Source organism: Neopsephotus bourkii, unplaced genomic scaffold (genome assembly GCF_033783945.1).
Source record: "Neopsephotus bourkii isolate Nb327-2 ecotype Australia unplaced genomic scaffold, CSIRO-AGI_Nbou_v1 NB_1655, whole genome shotgun sequence".
NCBI classification, from domain to species: Eukaryota; Metazoa; Chordata; class Aves; order Psittaciformes; family Psittacidae; genus Neopsephotus; species Neopsephotus bourkii.
In genome coordinates, this window is record NW_026902129.1 from 8,793,973 (window position 1) to 8,815,336 (window position 21,364).

Sequence of the window (21,364 nt, forward strand, 5' to 3'; positions counted from 1 at the left end):
TGGCATCAACCGGCTCCCTTTTACCTCAGAAGACCCCCCCCTCCCCACTGCCCCCATGGCAAGGGCCGCCCGGTCCCTTCTCCGCTCTGTTGGTGGCTGGGCGGCGCCGAGGGAACCCCGCTGTGGGGCCCACCCTTGGGCCCCCCGCAGCACCGCACACCGCGGTAGGGACACCGGGAACCGGACACCGGCACCGAGCCGCGGGTCTCCTCTGAGGCGCGGCCCCGCCGCCTCGCCTCGCCCCGCCCGCCCGGCCTTGGCCCGGCCCCTCCGCGCCCATTGGCCGCCGGCGCCCGGGCAGGTGCCGGTGAGCGGCGGGGGCACCGCGGCAGCACCCGGCGGCGCGTCCGGCGCTAAGGGGAGGAGGAGAAGGAGAAGGAGGAGGAGACGGCGGAGGCGCCGGCGAGGACTGCGGGCTCTCTCCTTGCGCTGGTGCGGAGCGGGGCCCCCTCGGCTCCACGCAGGTGTCAGGCCGGGGGCCGGCGTGGGGCGGCCGCAGCCCCCTCCCTGCATGAGCGCCGGGGCGCGGGGAAGTTGCTGCCCGCCTGCCATTTTGGTGCAGCCCTCGCGTTTGGCTGAGGGTGAGTACGGCCGCGGGCGGGCACGGGGTGGCGGTGAGGGGACACCCTTGGAGCCGTCGGTGCTCGGCTCCCCCTCAACCCCTGGGCCGCTCCGCTTGTGAGGGGGGGGCTCGGGTGGGGCCGGACCCGTGGGTCCTGTGGGCCGAGGGGGCTGAGCCCTCCGCGGGCACTTGGTGGGGGACGGGGCCACGGTGCGAGGCTGCTTTAATGAGCGGGGTGATGTCTGAGGAGCTTCATCGCTGGCGGCGTGGCTGTGCGAGCGCTGTCACTGCAGTGCATCATCATCGTCGCCGTTATTATCGTTACACTGGGTTACTTTCCATCAACTTCCCCGCCGGCACATGGAGGGGTTCATCGCGGCTCTGCCTCTGCCCCCTTTTTACCACAGGAGCATCCCGCCGCTCCGCTTGTAATGCGTGCCTCAGACAGACAGACGGACAGACAGACAGAAGCAGCGTGCGTTTCCCTAGTATCAAGGTCAATTTGTCGTAACTGCTGAGGAAAATACCATCTGGCTCGGGCTGACTTTCGGGAGGGAATCTAATTAAAGCGGCAGCGTGTGTTGTGCTGGGGGTTGTGGTGTGGTTGAGGCGAACGTAACCGAATTAGATCGCAGAGCGCATTAAGAGCGGGTGCGCGTCCCTCAAGCGCGTCTGCAAGGATGCTAACTGTGCCCGGCGATCTCCTTTGACAAATGGTGGCTTTTGCCTTATACCTCCCGTTTGACTGGTTCCTGTGCTGCCGACAATGCGGGCGGCTGCCTTGCTGTGGAGCCTGGAGTTCGTCAGAACGGGCACAGCAAGGGTTTTGGCAGTGAAGGTTTTTACTTGTTCCTCTAATAACCCTTTTCTGCAAGGCTACGAAGAGGGAAAGTTAGTTTGGTTCTTCCCTTACCAGGCATCGTTCTGACTGTCATCAGGCTGCATGGGGTTTTATAGTGCTTATTAATGGTGATAGCGGTTCCCTGTGAGCTGCATTGAGAGCAGTGGCTCTGTCCCTGCAGTTAAAGTGTCAGACAGGAAACGTTTGCTGCTTGCTTCTAGCTTGAGAAAGTGAGCAGAGCCGTGTAAGAAGCAGAAGGTGCTCTATCTTGTGCATAATCCCTCAGGCTATTGCCTTACCCATCCTTACTCAGGAGCTGGATTGCATCAGAGCGTATTTACTAATGCATTATGTCTAAATGTCCAAACGTGTACCCTGTACAACGATCCTGTAGCCTTCCTGTGGAATTTGTCAGGTAACTTAATGCAATGCATATAGCAATCACAGAGCAGCGTTTTCAGCAGCTGTGATACATTAATTGCCATTGAGAACTCTCAGAAGTCAGTTTCACCTTAGTAGCCCCCATGGGCATGAGAGAGCACTGCCCCTATGACAGGATGTGCGTTTTGGAGCTCCTGCTGATTAAAATGCTATAATATTGTCCTTTCAGACAGGTTAATGCTTTTTAGCAGGTTGTCTTCATCTGAACCACCACCATCCAGGAGCAATATGAGACTGAGAAAGCCAATCTAAAACGTGTGTTTGTTTTCCTCAGTCGGCTTCCTGCTTCCACTCTAACCTGATGAATATAGCTGAGTGTGCTACAGAGGGTGTACCCAAGTGTTATGAACACAGCAGTAATTCACCTCTCTCACTGAACAGTTGCAGTAAACAGAGCACTTGAAGAACTTGTACTTAAACAAAGAAGAAAAGTTCCCTACACTATGCATGGGTGATGCTGAAGAAAAGCTGCAAATACCAAATATGCCATTGTGCATAAACGTACATCTGTATGAAAATGGGACTCCTTTGTATTGCTGCCAACATTAACATGCCCTATTGTTATCAGACTGGAAACTGCTGTTTGGCAGTGTGAACTGCCTTAACTTGCCCAGGGAGACTTGGACAAGTTAAAAGAAACTAGTTGAATATAGTTCCATGAAAACCATAGGAATAGTTATTTGTCTTTGAAAAAGCAGATTCATTTCTTTGAGCAGACTAAGTCAGCCTTCCCATGGAAGGCTTTATTCACCTTCCTTTTGGATCCAGGTAGGTTACTAATAGATTCTTAAGAGATATTAAAGGCTTCTGGCTTACCTGTCAACTGTTGACAGCCAAAAAATAAGCCAGCCCCAAGTTTCTTACATTCAGAGGTTTATATCAGCTTATTTTCAAAAGAAGCTTATTGAAAGAGGAAGATAACTGCTATATTTCAGTGTGGAGTGAAGCATACCAGACTGCTGCTGAGATTAACAGAGAAACTTGGCCTTTATCTACGGCATAAATAAGGAATTTTGTAGAAGAGCTAAATACGGTGTAGTATGATAAGATTTCAAGCCATGGTTTAGTTTTGTCTATCTGTGAGATTTGGCAAAAATACCCGTCTCCAAATTTGATGTGACTTGACAGATGCCCCAAAGGAAGACCCCTTTTGTGTGGCTGGCACACTAGTAAGAGTCATATGGTACAGACTACTGATTGTGACCTGCTTTCTTTTTAACATTCAGTTGAAGTGTGTTACCCTGTTATTTATTTTAAACAATCTTACAGAAAAAAGTCATGCTGCAGTTCTTAAAAATGCATTTTCAGAAAAGAAACAGGATGTTTGACATTCTGTGTCTTGAAAATAAAGAAATAAAGCACGCTGTAGTGGAAAGCTTTAGCTTAGAAGAACAGAGTATAAGGGCTGCAGTGGCTTGACTGGACAAAAGCTAGTCTCAGCGTTATTGCAGTAATGGCACATACTTCGATCTTACGGATGCTATTCTGGAAATAGGAATACATCAGGAAAACATCAGATTTCCAGGCCAATAAGCATTGAATTTCAACAGCAGAGCAGTATGTCTATTTATTTATTTATTTAAGAATGTTACACTGACAAAACCCCATATCTTGCAAATTTTTACTGACATACTAGTCCCTGAGCTGGGTAAAGGAAACAAGAGCTCATGTTACTTCCTTTATGCTTCGTTTACGTATTGATCAACTGATGAACATAAAACTAATATTGGTGTTTATTCAGATCGTTGCAGTTATTGCTGTCTACTGGTTGACTTAAGATATAAAGCATTACCATAGGAAGTAAATTTTGCATTCTTCAAGGCAAAGTACAAATATAACCTCACCTATTGAAGTGGAGGAGCTAACTGCTGTGGAGATTAATCTTCAAGATGAGATGCTTTCAATGGCATCGTCTCAAGTTGACTCATGGTAATCAATTAAGTAGTCTCCCTGGGTATTGTTGGTACTGCTGGCAGGCAGAAAGGGAGCTCTAGTACTGCTGAAGACCCAAGCTCAAGTTCTGCTGTGCAGCAGTTCCAAAAACCTTCTCTGTCTGGATTTTTCCTTGAAACATACACTGCTTTTTGATGGAAAAGAATAAATGGATAAGTGACCTAATGCAGCCATCATTTCTGGATCAAGTCTGTTTAAAGGGTGCTGTGGTAATTTACTGTAGAGAGTGAGATGTAGTCTCTTCTTGTGATAGCAATCTGAAGTGTTGAGCCTCATTCAAAGGCTATTAAAGTCTGTGCATTCCCACTGGCTTTAATGAGTCTTGAATTCGGGAAACAGCCTGAAATCTTTGGGGTATTTTAGTAATAAAACAGTCCCTTCTCCAACACCTTCTACCTGCCTCTATGTGGACTAATACATGACTCTGCTGTTATAAACCAACTTTCTATCCTTGGAGGAAGACAGTGCATAATTTGTTTGCCTTCAGGAGAGGAAAGCAAAACATGTTTACAACTTGAGGAGTAAGTTTTATGTTCTGCTCTTGTGATGAGGAGTTTTATCTCTTCTGAAACTAACTCAAGAAGGGCTTCTGTGCTTATCAGGCGTTACCTTTGATGCAGAAGGTAATTTTAATGTGCTTTTCTTTTGTTCCCTTTGGGCTGTGTGAACAGGATGTTGTGTCACAGGCCAATCCAAACAGAAAAGTGCTGGTTTGTGCCATTAGCACTAGTTGCTAGGACATGGATGCTCAGTGCATGATTTATGTGCTGTTTTCAAAGATGCAGGTAACACTGCACTGGAATACCTCGAGCTGCAGAGTGTACCTGTTTTTCTAAGCATCCTTAGCCTTGCAAGAGGTTCGTTCCCTTTTTCCCCCTGAAGAGAACGGATCCCTCTGCCCCTCAGTGGTCATCCACGGGAGTGCTTGGTGTAGCTCTGGAAGTTTATCTCAACACTTGCATCTATCTGACATCAGTGCGTTGGTATTCGTTTGATAAGTTGGATTTAAATCAAACTATGGTGCATGAATTGGAGCAACACCAGGTTTTAAAAACAATAGAAAGAGCTTTGAGGAGGGTTATAAAAGGTGTCTTCTGGTGGTGCTCTTTTTTTACAACCTTAGTTGGGCTTGACCTAAAAGGCAGTGCCAGAAGTTGTCTATAAATTAATCACTGCAAGCACAAAAGTCATAGTTTGAGTCCCAGATAAGAAGAAAGCAATTCTCCTCTAGAGAAGATCAGCCTGCTTCTTCCAGCTCCTTACACTTTTAATGTTTAATGATGAGGCTTCAGGTTCTTGCTCCATCTCAGGTCAAAAAGAGGGGAATCAATAGATGAAATACTGTGTCCCACACATGCTTAAGTGAACCGTACCTATTCAGTGGAGATATGTCATCAATGGAGTTGTGGCAGATGGAGAATAGCTAAGATTGTGCTTTCAGTTAGGGAAGAACTTGCTGTCAGTGTCGTATCAAGGTCCAGAAGCTAATGTAGAGCAACAGAGACAGGAATTTTCTTGGTAAAGCTGATGTTCTTTGTGTAGGAGCTTATCAAAGGAGTATGCTATGTCAGTGTACTGGTAATGCCACTTCGATCTTCAAGATTGGGTCCTGATAAAGGGAACTGCCTTGAAAAATGAAGGAACTAAGCTACAGAGGAGTCCAAGCTAGTTCCTAATGATAGTGGCTTAACATAAGCTGATCAAATAACAGCTTCTGTGGGACTCAGAAAAGGTGTCTGTGCTGGCTGGATGATTCTCAAAACCTGTAAAAGGATGAACTGCTTTGGTTCTCTGGTTTAAATTAAAGGAGTTTGAGGCTGTTCCAGTTTGGATTCAAATATGAGTGAACCAGCAGTCAAAAACTGGTAATAAAGTTGGCCTTTGAGCTCCAGAAGGTGCCTGCCTGTGTCTTGTACTTGAATGCAAATGTTCCTTATTTATATGAACTTGGGATCCAGAACTTCAGGTTCATGTTTGTTGGCCAGGGCTCAGATGCTGGTTTTACCTCTGTATTGTGCAGTGTCAATAGAGGGAAAACAAAACCTAGGAGCCAAGCACGCTCAGGCCTAGAGCAGAGCCTCTTCTAATCACTTTGTAGAGTGGCTCCCAGTGTCAACAAACTAAACCATTAACTCCCCCCACCTGGGAGATTAACCAGCTCCTAATTTGGTTTCCAGAGGCTTTCTAAAGGCTTGGCTCTGTTTCACTCTTGTCCTGTGTCACTTAACAAATGCTTATCTAAACGATTGAAGAACAACCTGTTCCTGAAACCCTTTTTTCCGTGCATGGGGTGCAGGTTGTGTGCCAACCAACCACAGCTCATCACTAAAGTCTCGGTGAAATAGGACATGTGGCTTTACAGACATCACTCTTTGTTATTGTATCTCCTATAAGTAAGTCAGGGTTAGAATCACTTTGCAGGTGTCAGAACGAATGCAGAAGGCGCAGTCTTATGAAACTGTTTTTATTTTGTTCATTTACTTGCTAATCTGTAAAATGCAGTAATTTGCAGTGGGGTTTCCTGTCAGTGCTTAGAATTAGCAGTGATTTACTGCACCACGTTTGATTTCACATCTGGCAGCACTAGAGAACATGGTCTCATTGTGGCAACTGCTGTTGGGAGAGTTTTCTAACCTCTAAAAATAGAGTCTCTATCCTAGTCCTGCAGAAAGATTCTCACAGAGGTTAGTTCTTGGATTAAACTTCAGGCTATGCTGATGAGTGGTATTTAGTAAGTGGGACGCAGAATATCAATTACTGCAACATATGTTGTGGAGGGGGAAAAATCCATTTTATTGTGTAGGATCCTTTAAGTATGCCTGTGGTGTGTTTGCATATTGGTTGGGTTTTATATTACGGATGTTTTGGTAGCAGTCAAGCAATCCACTTAGCTGTTTACTTTCGTAGCTTGCATGGGTTGATCACAATATGGCTTCAAGTAACGATGAGATGCTTAATATATCATAACCCTTTTGCTTGTATTACTGAAATACAAAATGAAAGTTATGTGCAGATCTGAAATGTAGAGTGTCCAGAGCTTTATGAGGTTTTACAAATGCTTCACCTTTTTTCTCAGTGCTTTCTTCCCCCCGTTGAAAGGTGGGGAAGCCTTACCACCGCTTTATGTAGTAGGGATGCTTTGGCATCTGGAACTTGGAGGAGTTATCTCAGTGGACCTGTATTTTCTTGCTTAGCTTGTGGAATTTTATCTGTAGGATGCTTCTCTATAGCTATTCATACAAATAGTGACTGCTGTGGTACTGGGGAAGGCATTTAACTTCAAAACACATACTCGTCATGTGCTGCTCCACAGCTCATGTGGTAGTGGACCTTTGTTCCGTTCTTCAGACCGTACAAGAAGATGGGATATTGGCATCTGCAGTAGAGGTCTGCACAGGAATATCCTGAGTTGTGTTATCTTATGGAATCTTCCACAGGGAGGGAGGGAGATAAATGTTTGAACATTTTCAGGCTTAACATGGCATTGAACCGGAGCCCTTTTCTGGGTGCGTGTGTTAGACTGCTACACAGATTAAAGTGAGTGCTCCCCCGGTGCCTCTTAAAATGAGATGGAAACCACCACCAGTTCTCTGGAGGAGCACAGAAGGATTTGCTGTTTCTTTCACCTCCCTTCAACCTTTCATCTCCCTTCATTTTGGGTGATGTGGTTTAGTGTGAGGTGTCCCTACCCATGGCAGGGGGTTGGAACTGGATGATCTGAAGGGCCTTTCCAACCCTAACTATTCTATGATTCTATGTTTAAACTGTGTAGCTCATTTGAAGGCCATTGTTTGTGAAATGCAGAGACTGGCGGGTGTCTGGGGAGAAGGATGTGGTGTGTGTAGTGTGACAGAGATGGGTGAATGTGATTTTTGCAGTCTTTGAGGTAATGCTGAGCAGAGGTAGCAATACAGATGAGCTTTTTATTTAGCGTTTCCTTCATGCTCTCTTAAGCTTAGAAAGTACAGCTACGATGGGTTTGCCAGGTGTGTTCTGGTATGGGTTGCACCATGGGAAGGTGAAAGAAGGGACATAACTGTTCAGTAGCTGCTGTTCGTTCTGTACAGGGCGCCTGGGTACGAAGCAGAAAGCTTTGAGTCCCACTTTGCAAGTCAGGCATCCAAAGGAAAGCCCTTGCAGTCTGGTTCTTAATGACGTGGGATTTCTGGTAGTGTTGGGCTCTTCACATGCGTGCCCTAAGTGCACATACGGGCTGTGACAGTTCACCCTGGCAGTTAGTTGACGGTCTGTTACAGTAATGAGCTGCATGAGTGCTTTAAATTGAAGGTGTGTGAAAAAGAGACCAGCTGCATCATGCAAGATGCAATTGCATGTCAGCATATTACCACTCCAGTTTTGTCTTTGTCTCCGAGCTGTCTTCCTCATCTTGGGAAGCGTAACAGTCAGTCTCACACAGTCAGAATACTGTCAAGACCCATCATCTCCGCTACACGTTCTCCCGTAAGACAGTTGCTACTAAACAGAGAACACAGAGTTGCACATGATTTGACTAAATTCTGCATAAACAATGGAAAATGAGACCAAAGTAAAATGAGAGCATATTGTAAAGCAGTGAATTTCCTGCTCATTGCAGGGGATTGGACCAGATGACCTTTGAAGCTCCCTTCCAACCCAAACTATTCTACGACTCTATGCAATATGTGCTAGCAGTATATGCCGGATGACCTTTGATCTTTAGCAGCTGTAGAGCCAAATTTAGAACAAGCCTTTCCTCTAGGGAGTTCACTGTTAGCAGTGGGGAGATTATTCTGGTCAATGAATTTGGCTTTTGAATTACCAAGGGATTTATACCTGTGTGTCAGTTATAGGCCTGATACGTAGCTATAAAATCATCATGATTTATTATGAAGATTCTCTTTTTAATGTGACCTTTTTTTTTCTTTAATCTGTCAAAAGTAGATGACAAATAAGTCCTCCCTATAATCTTTAGGCTTTTCTGTAAAAATGAAGTTTGCTATATAAACAAAATAGCTCCTGGTTATTTTAGTTACAGTTTAATATGCTGTGTTCTGCCTCTGGGAGTGTGCTTAGATGAGAGATGCCGTTCTTATTAAACTAAAAAGTGACTTTAGTGGAGCTTTTCTGCTTCTGCTATTTCATATTCATAGTACTTAAAATAATGTAAGCTATAGAAGCAAGAAGCCTGTGAAACTCCTCTTTATTTCCTAAATAGATTAAGATTTAAACCCGCACAGCACTACCCTTTGGACTTGAAGATTTATAATTTCCCCCGCTATAGTATGTCCTGGCATTCTAGATAAGAAGTGCACACAGTTATTGCAGTAACGTGCATTAATAAGGACTGTTTCTCCCAGGAGAAAGTGAATGAACTTCATGGTTCTTTTAAAACCTGCTGCTTCACCCTGTGCATCCCCCAGAGAAAGAAACCTGACTTTGCTCAGGCACTTGCAAGCTGTTTGCTCCTCTAAACAAATCTCATGTAAAATTGGTCCAAGGTTGACAGAAGGAGAATTTTCTGCTTTGGATCTAGCACAGGAGACATGTACAGCAAATCTCAGTTAAAATCAGTGTGGGTACAAAGAATAACATCGTCTTTGACATCCTGCTCTTGCATCCCATCTAAAAAGTGGATGCAAGTCCTCATGTTAAAGGCAGTGGGGCTGTGCTTCGTTTTCATCTGAAGAGGTGGCTTTGAGTATATTTTTCTTCTTGTTATTTTGGGACATAAGTTTATATCCAGTGCAAAGGGACGAATATCCACAGTGGTGGTTACTGCAGCTTCTAGAATTCCTTAGAATGAAACAAAAGCCCTATGGAATTTGTGGCCAATATTAATTATGCCTCATTTTAGACTTATGGATGTGCTAGCTCTAGTAGAAATTACTTTGGACAGTAATGCTCTTTAAATGTTGTCTTTTGTCTAGAGTCTGTTTTGTTCAAGTGTGTCGACATAAATCAAAGCACAGGAACTCCCTTTACAGTTTCAACACTCGGACCTTGTTTTTGTCACCAAATAAATGGTGTGACACTTGATAATTTCTATATGATATGTATTGTGACAATTACATTAAAAAATGAGTGTGATGGCCCCTTGCTAGCAACAGGATCACTTATTTCAGGCAGCCAGTTAACAGAACTCTTTAAAATACAACGTGTGGTGATGGAGCTCTGTTGTGGACAAAGTGCTTGCCTTCCTTTGTGGCTTAGAAAGATGACAATCTTGTGTGATTTAAACGGGCAAAATGTTCATCAATAAGATTATAGAAGGAATATCTGAAGATACTAAAAGACTTCTGCGAAAGTTGGTCAAATGCCAAGTCATAATGGCAAGACAGATCAAGCAGTATTTCTTAGGGCCTGACAGACTGCTGAAGGAAGTACAGATGAGTTGGTTGGCAACAGAATCAAAAGATTCCTAGCAGATTTTTTTCCTTCTTGATTTTTCTACCTGGAAAATACTGGAAGTTGTAGAGTAGCAGAACAGAGTAGAAAAACTGGTGTTTGGTTTGGTGATTAAAGCTGAGAGCATGTGAGGGAGACGTATTCTATCTGAAATACTCGAGTTGCAAATACCTGGGTTGAAGGCGTTTGTGATACTGGCTCCTCAAGTACCACATTTCATCAGTGCGCTTCAAGGAGCAGCATTTTATAGCAAAAATGATACTGTGTTGTGGAATCAGCTGGTTCTTGATTGCAAATCTGCTCAGGAATGGGAAGAATTATAGGATATTCTTGTTTGTGGTGCCAGGGGATTGGAAGCATCTCTAGCAGATACACACTGTATATTCCTGCCCTGAGACTTAGCAGCTCTGGAGCTCCCAGCATCTCATATGGTAAAGATGCTCCAGTACCTTAATGGTCTTTGTGGCGTTGAGCTGCAGGTACTCTCTTCAGTCTATATCTTGTACTGGGGAGCCCAGACGGGATGCAGATGCAGTCTGGCTAGGGCTTATTTCTTTGCTGCAACATAAAACTAAGATGCCCGTCTTGTACAGTACTCAGCGTGGGCACTTGCAGAATTAACTTCAGAAGGGGGCTCATTGTCAAGCAGTAAATCCGTTTGAAATGTAACTTGGTGCTTTGTGGGCTTTCTCCCCACCCTCCTGGAATGCTAATCCTCTGCTGAGGCTGCAAGTCTGAACAGCTCAGCTGTCATATGAGTGGCTAGGAAATATCCTACTTGCCCTCATTTCTTGGGGAGATGCTCTTGTCCATTTTAAAATTCAGGAGCATTTGCAACATTTCGTTTGCTCATTGCTCTGTGGGGATATTTTGGCATTTGGGTGTTTCAGTGTTTTGGGTTTTTAAGGTTAAATTCAAGGAATGTTTTTGTTGTGGAAGTTTTGATTTTAAAACCGCCTGTAAGAAGCATTAAGATTGCAGTATTACTCAAGCAATAATCACGTATTGCAAGCCTAGGCTTTCCTCTTACAGTGGGTTAATTTGTTGAGCAAAAGTTTTCTAGAATCTCAGACTGGTTTAGGTTGGAAAAGACCTCAAGATTATCCAGTTCCAAGCCCCTGACATAGGCAGGGGCACCTCACACCAGACCAGGTTGCTCCAAGCCCCTTTGTCCAACCTGGCCTTGAACACTGCCAGGGATGGGGCAGCCACAGCTTCTCTGGGCACCCTGTGCCAGCGCCTCAGCACCCTCACAGGGAAGAGCTTCTGCCTTAGATCTAACCTGAACTTCCCCTGTTTCAGTTTGAACCCATCACCCCTTGTCCTGTCACTACAGTCCCTGATGAAGAGTCCCTCTCCAGCATCCTTGTAGCCCCCTTCAGGCACTGGAAGCTGCTCTGAGGTCTCCACACAGCTTCTCTTCTCCAGGCTGAGCAGCCTTAGCAGAGAAGTATTTATTACTCATGAAGGCAAACACCTAAAAGCAAACATCTGAATAGCCTCATGGAAGTTATTTCTGTTGAGGCCAGAAGTTATTTTAGGCTGAGAAACTATTTTGTTGTCTGTGTTTTGGTTTTTAATGTAACTTGTTTCACTTCCTCTGGAGGATTTGCCATTGTGCATTTCCGAAATGCATAATCCGGATCTATTGAAAAAGAGACATCTGAGCATTGTTTGTAAGTCCTTTTAAACTGCTGTGATACTCCCAGATCAGAGTTATTTCCTGTGGGGAAAAACCTACACAAGTTCCTTAGAGGTTTATGTACTATTGGGATGCAGGCGTCCCTGCCCATGGCAGGGGGTTGGAACTGGATGATCTTAAGGTCCTTTCCAACCCAAACTGTTCTGTGATTCCAAGTAAACCACATCAAAATCAAATTAAAGTCAGTGGTGATTTTAAAACATGTTTTTACTTCAAATTAAGTCATTTCTGACCCCCAAAATCAAAGGTACTGGGGCTGCATGCTTCCCCCTTCTAATACATTCAAGGGTAAATTTTCCCCTTATAATACATCCTCATTGATAGTGGCAGCTGGACCAAAGGGCTGGTTTTCCTTCCCAATGGTAAATTTGCAGGTGTGAAAAACCACCATTAATTTTGACACTGTTTCCCAAAGCATCTTGCTGAAGACCTCAAGGGAGAGCTTATTATGACCGTGTTCATCACAGTTGTTCACTTGATGCTCAAGAACAGCTGGAACTACATCTTTGATCTCTTCATTGTCTTGTGTCTTGGTCAGCTGTAGCCGTACCATGGAGGTGTCTCTATTGGCTCCAGCAATTGCTTAAAATAGGTGTTTTTTTCCTTTCAGTTATATACTGAGTTTTTCCTATAAAGCTTATGGGCGTTAATAATGGGATGAATCCTGCTTTCTTTCCTGTCCTGATAGCAGTGACATCTGTGTCTTTCCAGTCACACTGGGAAATGCGTTTGAAATGATACCTTCATACTCCTTTTAATGTTGATTTGAAATGCTGGTTTCTTAGTTGGTGGCACAAAAATACCTCTGAATGTTCCAGAAGGGGGTGTTCTCTATTCAGACATGTTCACAGGGGTTTTGTTTTGTAAATGGTTTTGCAGAGCCATGGTGTAAGATCTTCAGAAATAATCCAAATATGATTTCACCTGAGTTAGTTGAATGTGTTTCGTGTGGAGAGCAGCATTGAGGTCTCCCCTCAATATTATCTATTACCCAAAATGATTTCTCTTTTGCATTTCGTTCTAATATGGGGCTGTCTGGTTTCAGAACTTGAAAGATAATTCTCAAATGTACCATTCAAGCTGCACCAGGGGAAGTTTAGACTGGAGATGAAGAACAATTCCTTTCCCAGAGGATGCTCAGGCATTGGAACAGGCTGCCCAGGGCAGGGCTGGAGTCACCATCCCTGGAGGCATGGAAAAGACCTGTGCTTAAAGACATGGTTTAGTGGTGGACTTGGCAGTGTGAGGTAGCTGGTTGTGCTCCACGATCTTAAGGGTCTTTTCCAGCCTAAATCATTGCAGGATTCTATGATGTTCTTCTCTAATGGCAGTAACCTTTTGTTGGGCAGCTGTGCCTGTGATTTCAACACACTTGGGAAAAATATCAGTGTTTTCAACTGATTTTGCGTTTTGTTGTTCTGTTTATGATTTCAGATATTCCTCATAACTGTTCCTATCCAGGACAGAGTATAAAATGGGGAGAAAACTGGATCTTTCAGGCTTGACTGATGAAGAAGCAGAGCACGTGCTCCAGGTGGTTCAGCGAGATTTCAGCCTTCGAAAGAAAGAAGAAGAAAGGCTGAGGTAAGAGTAACGACATGATTAAAAATACTGGTCTCTCTGGATTATTACAGTCTGTTTTTGGGGGGGAAGCTGGAGAACACAGCTCTTTTACAGTGTTCCTGTCACAGAGGCAATAAGCATCCAGACTTCTCTACATGAATTCAATTATTACGTAGTAATTCAGTTTTGTTTAGTCTACCCTGGCCTAAACCGTGACAGTGGTCTGTGAATCATCTGTGTATATACCAGGTTAGAGACTATAGCAGTAGTTGGCTTTAACAAACACAAAGTTAGGAGAATTTTTTTGCTTGCTGTAGTCAGTTCCTTTTATTCAGAAACTTCATCTATATGGAAACATCTGAAGGTGAAGAAATTCCTCCAAAATAATCAATGGGACACATTATCCATTGTATTGAGAAGTTAACTGTGCTTTCAGTAGCCTCTATACAAAATGATTGCAAACAGAAACAACCCAGAAGCAATTAAATGGAATGTGTTGGCAAGGTAACTTTCTCGGCCTGGGAACTTCAGTATGTGACAAGGGGACTACCGAGAGAAACCTGAATTGGTAGATGCAGTATTTTTCTTGTAGTTTCAACAATATTTCCTTGAGTTATTATGTCTGACTTTTATTATCTTCTTTAAATGTATTATTTATTCCCTAGAACAGTCTGAAGATTCCCTTTCCAGTTGGCAAATGCACAGCTTACTAGCATTATAGGTATCATCCATTTCTTTATCATTTAGCATCAAGCTGAAGTCAACAGAGCAGGAAGATGACTGAAATAAGCAGAAAACTAGGCATATATCTTAGGTACAGTTGGAACTGAGAGGAATCCTGTGTCAATTTTCCCTTCCTATTTTATGAAACTAGTAGAAACATTTGGAACAAGAAAGGCAGCTTGTGGCATAGGCCTAATTCAGTGTTGGCACGCTGTGCAGGCTCTTGCTTGGGTCGGTACTACAAGCTTGCTGCAGGGAAGAAGGACTGGAGGATGGCATGAACATCATTTATTTGCCTGTTGGTTTTGCTGTGGGTAGCACTGATTCTTTTTGAGTCCTTCACAACAAAGCCAGGAGTTCAGAACCAGCTTCAGGAGGGTGAATGTGTAGGCTTTTTTCTTATGTGACTGGTTGTATCTTACTGGAGCAAGCATACCACCGGTAGGGAGTGCTGGGGCATCTTGCCTATGCTATACAAAGATGCTGTACTGAGGGGAGGAGGCGGAAGGATGTAAGGCATGCCCACAGAAAACTGATTGGAAAGTTCTTGCTGGTGTTTGCTGCTATAGTTGTCCATGAGGCTTGATAATTGAATGATCACAAGTAGAAAACTGGTGTGGGAAGGGAGATGAGACACTGGAAAGGTAAGAAAAACACATGGACTCAATGTTGCTTGTATAGGAGCGTTCTCTTGAATGTAGTATGTTATGGAAGTGTGTTAAGCTGGAAATAAGGAGCTGTACTGACAGAGTCCAAGTTCTGAAAGGTAGGCTGATACTGAAATGATTTTAATGACCTTAAAAATGACCAGTAAAGTTTAAAGCTTACTTTCTCTTTTTCTTTTTTTACAAAACACAAAGTTAAAAGGATGCAGCAACACATCTTTTTGTTATACTATGTAATAGAAAATGTTGTCACATAAAACACTTCAACCTTGCTCTAGATGAGAAGTTTCAGCCTGTAGCAAAGCAGATGAGTTCTTGTGTCTGCTTGGATGTTCTTGGCTGTATTGCATTGGGTTTTAGGAAGTTCTCAACTGGCAGAGTCTCCAGTATAGGCTCTCTTCAGAAGTATTGTCAAGCTTTGTAATCTTTTTGTAAGAGAAAAAAGTGGTTTATATTGGACTGCTGTTAATACAAATATTTTATATATTTTATATTAATATTTGTATACTTTACATATCTATTATTGTATACAGACTGCTGTTAATAAATAGAAACCCAAGCTGTATTTGTGGGTTCTGACCCCCCCCCCCAATTAATTCCAGTTAGTCTGGAATTAATAACTTTAATAACATTAAAGTTATTAATGGAATTTATGGAATTAATAACAATTAATAACATAACTTTAATGGAATAATGGAATAAATAATAACTTTAATGGAATGAATAACAATAACATAACTTTAGTCTTTGGATGGAACTGTTGATGCTTTCTTGTGTGATACTTTCTTAAAATAGTGTTTCTGAATAATTCTCTGTACAATAGTTCTATTTTGGGGTGGTTTTCCCCACACAGATGTAAGTAGCTGTTTGACAGATCTCTCTCTGGATAATTCCTACTGGTAGCAATTATCTCTAAAGATCAAGAACTACTTAAAGGACTATATGGCAGATTTCTACAGTATTGGGAGAACAATGAAAACTAGGAAACCTCCAAGTGGTTGATAGCTTCAGTTTTGCTTTGTTAGCATAAGCTGAAGTGTTAAGTAACGTAGGAATGAAGTTTATCTTCACTCCTCATAAATGCGCTTAAGATCATAAAATGTCAACTGTTTGAGAGCTAACATGCTAATGTCTGTTATTCCACATTAATTTATTGTTCCATCTTCTAAAAACAAAATGGCATGATGAATGTGTGGAGAAAAGCCATGCTGATCATCTGCATTTTCTGCTGCAAAGCTGTTTGGAATCTCTCTGCAGTGAGAATCCTTAGCACTGGTTCTCTGATCGAAACCTTTCTTTTAACTTCACGTTCTTGTTAGCAGATGTTTTGTGATTGTGTAGTTGGTTAAAAATAGATGACAATAAGGTATAACCATATGTAAATAGTGATTAGTGTGGCTGATTTATTATGCCTTATTGCTTCATATTATTTCAGTTTCTTTTTTTGCTCTGGCTCTTGGCCTGATCCCAGATGGATAATATTTACTGTTCTTTGTTGTTTGTTCACCCATACTCTTTTCTGTTTTGATTGTGTTGGTTCTGTCCTTTGGCAGTAGTGTTGTGGTTTTATTGACTGCAATGTAAGTGTAATCATCCGGAGTCACTGAGGCTGCAGTGATAACGCACACTTGTGAATAGATGGGCTTGGTTTTCTGTGAATCAGTTGAAACAGGCAAACTGGGCAGATCAGATAGAATTAGGAAGGGGATGGCTTTGAGCTGCTCAGCACTACAGCCTTGTGCACATCACCTCTGCCACAGTAGCTCTGCAGGCTGTCTCTGGGCTCCTGGCTCACTGAGAGCCATAGCTGGCTAGTTCAGCAGGTTGACTGCACACGCTCATGGTTTGTTTTCTCAAGAACAAGTTTATTTCCTTAATCTTTGCATTTCAGACTTGATGCAGCTGCGGGACAGCAGCAGTAGGGTGGATTGGGTTGTTTTGTGGGTTGAGCTTTTGATGTTTTGCTGTGTATAATGTCTTTGTCATATCTGCAGTTGGTGTTTCGGTTTTTAATGTTTTAAAGAAAGGGCAGAGGAGAGCTTACAAGGGCAAATATGTGTTTGTGTTCATGAGGTAGGCCTCTTTATGTAAGCAGATTTGTAAAAGAGAGTGCTGCCTTGTATTTGTTTCTATTTGCTGCCTGTGCATTCAGCTTTCCAGACTGACTGTCTAAATGTGCCACTCTTTATTCTCCTCTGCCGTGGGCAAAATCAGTTTCCCCTTGGGTTTTGTTCTTCCCACTGTATTTGTAGAGATGCTTGCCCATTTGTTTGAGGTCAGGAATGCTGAGAAGTCAGGGTGTGAAATCAGAGTTTTACAGATCATCTTATTGTGGCAGATGTTCTTAAGGTCCTTTCCAACCCTAACTGTTCTGTGAGTTTATGATGCTGTGTTCCTGACCTGATGTGTTTTAGCCATGTGGGCAGGTAAGAGGATGGATGATCTGATACTGAATTTAACATTCAGAATGACTGCAAAAGCCCAAAAGTTGGAAGAGTGGGGAAGGGGGCAGGTATAGAAAGGGCTCAGTGCTGACCAGCTGCCAACAAAGCAGATGCTTTACCTGTCATGGCCTAAGTGACTTGAGCCCTCTTCCGATAACCACTGGCTAACTAAAGTTTCCATCACTGTAGCAAACCTCGAGTCAGCATCTTTTTAAGAGTAATTCTAGTGATAAACCTCAGAAATTTGCATTTCATTTGCTTTTGTGCAGGGGTGAAATGATTCTCTGCAGGGGACAGGGTTCTCTTTTGTTCAAGCCATTGCTGTTAATCACACATTTACAAGGAAAAACTTCTGACCTTCTGGTACAGCATGGATATGTGATCATAGAATCACAGAATCAGCTAGGTTAGAAAACACCTTTAAGGTCTTTAGTGTCACTAAGGGCATGTTAAGCACTTAATAGGGTTACATGGAGTCACCGGAATAGCACAAGGGAAGAGTTGGGAGTTGACTGTCACCCACAGTCAGAAACATCACCACGCCGTGCCTGATGTTGTGTCTTTGGGAGCTGGGTCAGTGAATATCAGCTTTGCTGTTTGCGTTTTTAGTTGTGATAAAGACAAACTTGAGTGTTTCAGGATCAGATCTCCAGCAGTGCTTTATCTGCAGAAAAGAGATGTGTGTTCTCACTGGAGCGCCCTCTCCACTCTGCTTCCTAGTTTCTTTTAGCCAAACAATTGGTAAGGGGCTAGAATAGAGCCTTGCATAGAAGATGATGAAATGTTGTACATTAACTGAGTTGCTTTTGCTTGCTTTATTCTTTCTGCTCCTTTTACATCATAGCCTGTTGCAGCATTAATAGACCTGTGAAGAGGCTTCTTAAGAAACCAATTCTCATACGTGACAAAACCCAGAAACCAGTTTGGTGATTTTTCTTATATTTACTGTATGTGTGATGGGTCTTGCAATGGATAAAATACTAAACTCCTTCCTCTCCTGATAATTGAAATATCTGTGTGGATCATATTGAAGTGGCCAAATGCCGTGTCAGCCATTTGGTTAGCTATCTGTTGATTCTGTGTATCGGTTCTTGTTCCTCCTTCCTGGGACAGGTATGTATCAAATACCTTAAAAAATCCCCCAACAAAACCCAACCAAAACCCCCTGTCCATCTTCCCTCTTCTCCTCACCTCCAAATGAAGCTGTTTTCCTGCAGAGGAAGGAAGGAATGGGAGGTTGGTCTCATCTCCACAAGCTTCAGAGTTCCAGCAGATGAACTTCTGATCAATACCTTGTTGCTCAAAGTGATTTTATAAGGTCAGCCTGCCTGCTCTTCCCTCTGATGAGCAGCATGGGGAGAACACAAGGAGCATTCCTGTTATTTACTCTGCTTTTGATTTGTTGTTTTGTTTTAGCAGGTAGGCACCATTCTGGTTCCTGTACCTGTGCATTTAACTCCTCAGGGGATCCAGAGGAGGAGGCTTTAACATACCACTTCATAGCCCTGCTTCTCTGCCCATGAGGCTTGAGAGTGCTAAGGAGAATGGCCCTCACTTCTTGATGGGCTGTCCTGACGCACGTATTCTCTCCCTGTGATAAAAGGTCTTAGAGTGGTTTGTTCCTTCCCAACGAAAAGCTTTTTGTTAACCTAGCTTTCCTCTTCTCCAGTGCAAGGCTCTGCTGAGCTGTCATAAGTTTAGCACTCACATGTCTGAGCTTATTTTTGAGTGCACTGCATGATTCAACAGAATCATAGCTGCAGCTTCATAGATTATATTGCTACTGCTTTGGCTTATAGAGCAAGAGTAAAATATATCTGGAGCAGGACAGCTGTTTGTTGGAAGTAAAGGTTCATTAACAGGATTAGGAAAGAGCAAGACATCTTTATTTATAGATTATCACCAATTTTGTTACATCATGTTCCAAGATGGAAAGAAACCTGTTTCTTAGCTCATGCAAGCTGTCAGGATTGAGTTATCAGTAGCTTTGTTTGTGTACTAGCTGCTTTACACTGTTTCTATGCAGCCCTGCCTCAACTGCAGTGTTTAATGTTTTAACAGGTATGCCTTAGGCATATTCTCAGGTCAGGGTGAATGACTTACCAAAACTCAGTTAGTGACCTGGATGAATTCTGCATGAGAGCCAGAGAGCTAGTGGTTGGTTTTGCTGCAGTCAGTAAGGATGCACTTTAAAATGCAGTTAGAAACTCTTCCTTGTCTCTAATCTCAAGAAACACTGATGCAAGAATGCTGCTTGCTAGCAAATAATGCTGTGTCTGGGGGTAGACAAGGAAGTAGCTATTCCATCCCATGTTGTGTGCAGTGCAGCAGTTTGGAGTCCTTTTTTCTGTGATTTGCTCCAGACTCTCAGATCCACAGGAACCAGGTACAAAGTTAACACATAGGTTCTGCTGACTCAGAATTGGTCCACCTATAAGCAGAGAAAGTGACTGCAGTTTCTATGCTTTACAGGAGAGAAATCAGGGCGCTGGAAAGAATCTGACATTAGTGTTCACATCCCTGTGTGAGCACTTGCAGGGACGGTGACTGCAGCCCTGCCCTGGGCAGCCTGTTCCAATGCCTGAGCACCCTCTGGGGAAGGAATTGTTCCTCAGCTCCATCTAAACCTGCCCTGGTGCAGCTTGAGGCCGTTTCCTCTTGTCCCATCCCTTGTTCCTTGGGAGCAGAGACCGACCCCGCCTCACTACAACCTCCTGTCAGGCACTTGTAGGGAGCCATCAGGTCCCCCCTGAGCCTTCTCTTCTCCAGACTGAACCCCCCAGGTCCCTCAGCCGTTCCCCATCACACTTGTGCTCCAGGCCCTGCACCAGCTCCGTTGCCCTTCTCTGGCCCCGCTCCAGCCCCTCAATGTCTCTCTTGCAGTGAGGGGCCCAGAACTGAACACAGGATTTGAGGTGCAGCCTCACCAGTGCCCAGCACAGGGCACAATCCCTGCCCTGGCCCTGCTCCCACACTGGGATGCTCTAAATGCATTTCCATTAAGCACCCACTAAGTTCTAAGCAATATGTGCCAAGTCTTACAGTTTTGGAAGAAGTGTTGTATTTAAAACGTGCTTTGTTTCTGTTTTATGCCAGAAGGGAATGGGTTTACTGAGTTTCTATAGCAACATGCTGTAGACCTGTTCTTGGCTGCATCAATCTGGATGGATCTGTCTGAAGCTGTATGACTTCCTGTCTTGAATATACTCACCTTTTGGTCTTCAAGGAAATAAGAGATGCTGCTCATCAGAAGGGATTTTGTCAATCTGAAATGCTACTCAGCATTTAAATTTGACTTAATACTTTTTTTTTCCCTAGAAGCATATGTATAATAGAAGTTTAAAAGCACTTTGAGCATTTAAGAAACACTGATGTCTGTGGAGGAAAAAGATTTCTGCTTCCACCTAGAATGGCTATTGCCATTCTTAAAAAGTATTGTTATATTTCATAGTTACTACATTTAAGGCAAATAATATTGATTGAAAATAGGTTTTGCTGATGTTTTTATTTCAAGGGTTAGTGTTTGCCTTTGGTTGCTTACAGGACTTTGTGTTCTTCATAGAATATGAAGTGATAGGACAAGGGGTGATGGGTTCAGACTGAAACAGGGGAAGTTCAGGTTAGATCTAAGGCAGAAGCTCTTCCCTGTGAGGGTGCTGAGGTGCTGGCACAGGGTGCCCAGAGAAGCTGTGGCTGCCCCATCCCTGTCAGTGTTCAAGGCCAGGTTGGACACAGGGGCTTGGAGCAAGCTGATCTAGTGTGAGGTGTCCCTGCCCATGGCAGGGGGTTGGAACTGGATGATCTTGAGGTCCTTTCCAAACCAACCCAATCTGGGGTTCTACATTCTGTGTTCATGGTGAGTTCAATGGACTGCCAGACAGCTTCCCCAAGTGAAGGAAGCTGCCTGAGTTAAGAGGTGCATGTTAGAGATAGCTGATCTCTGCTTCACAGATGGCAGTATTCTCAGCATTTTTCTTTCTAGATGAAATGGAACATTTTCAGCTAAAGGAAAAAGGGGTATGGGTGTGTGGGAGAACTCCAAAGATGTCAAAACACTTTGTCAACACTTCCAAAGTGGTGGTTTCA

The 21,364-nt window shown here is 43.4% G+C and overlaps 1 protein-coding gene across 1 annotated transcript in view; it reads left to right on the plus strand.

Moving 5' to 3' along the window:
* The first annotated feature begins 383 nt into the window (after nt 1-383).
* Nucleotides 384-21,364, plus strand: part of MYRIP (myosin VIIA and Rab interacting protein) — a 156,417-nt gene continuing 135,436 nt past the window's right edge. Inside the window, exons 1-2 of the mRNA XM_061374858.1 lie at nt 384-581; nt 13,318-13,467. Of these exons, the coding sequence (XP_061230842.1) occupies nt 13,358-13,467 (110 nt within the window). The 5' untranslated portion in view covers nt 384-581; nt 13,318-13,357. The remainder of the gene's footprint in view (nt 582-13,317; nt 13,468-21,364) is intronic.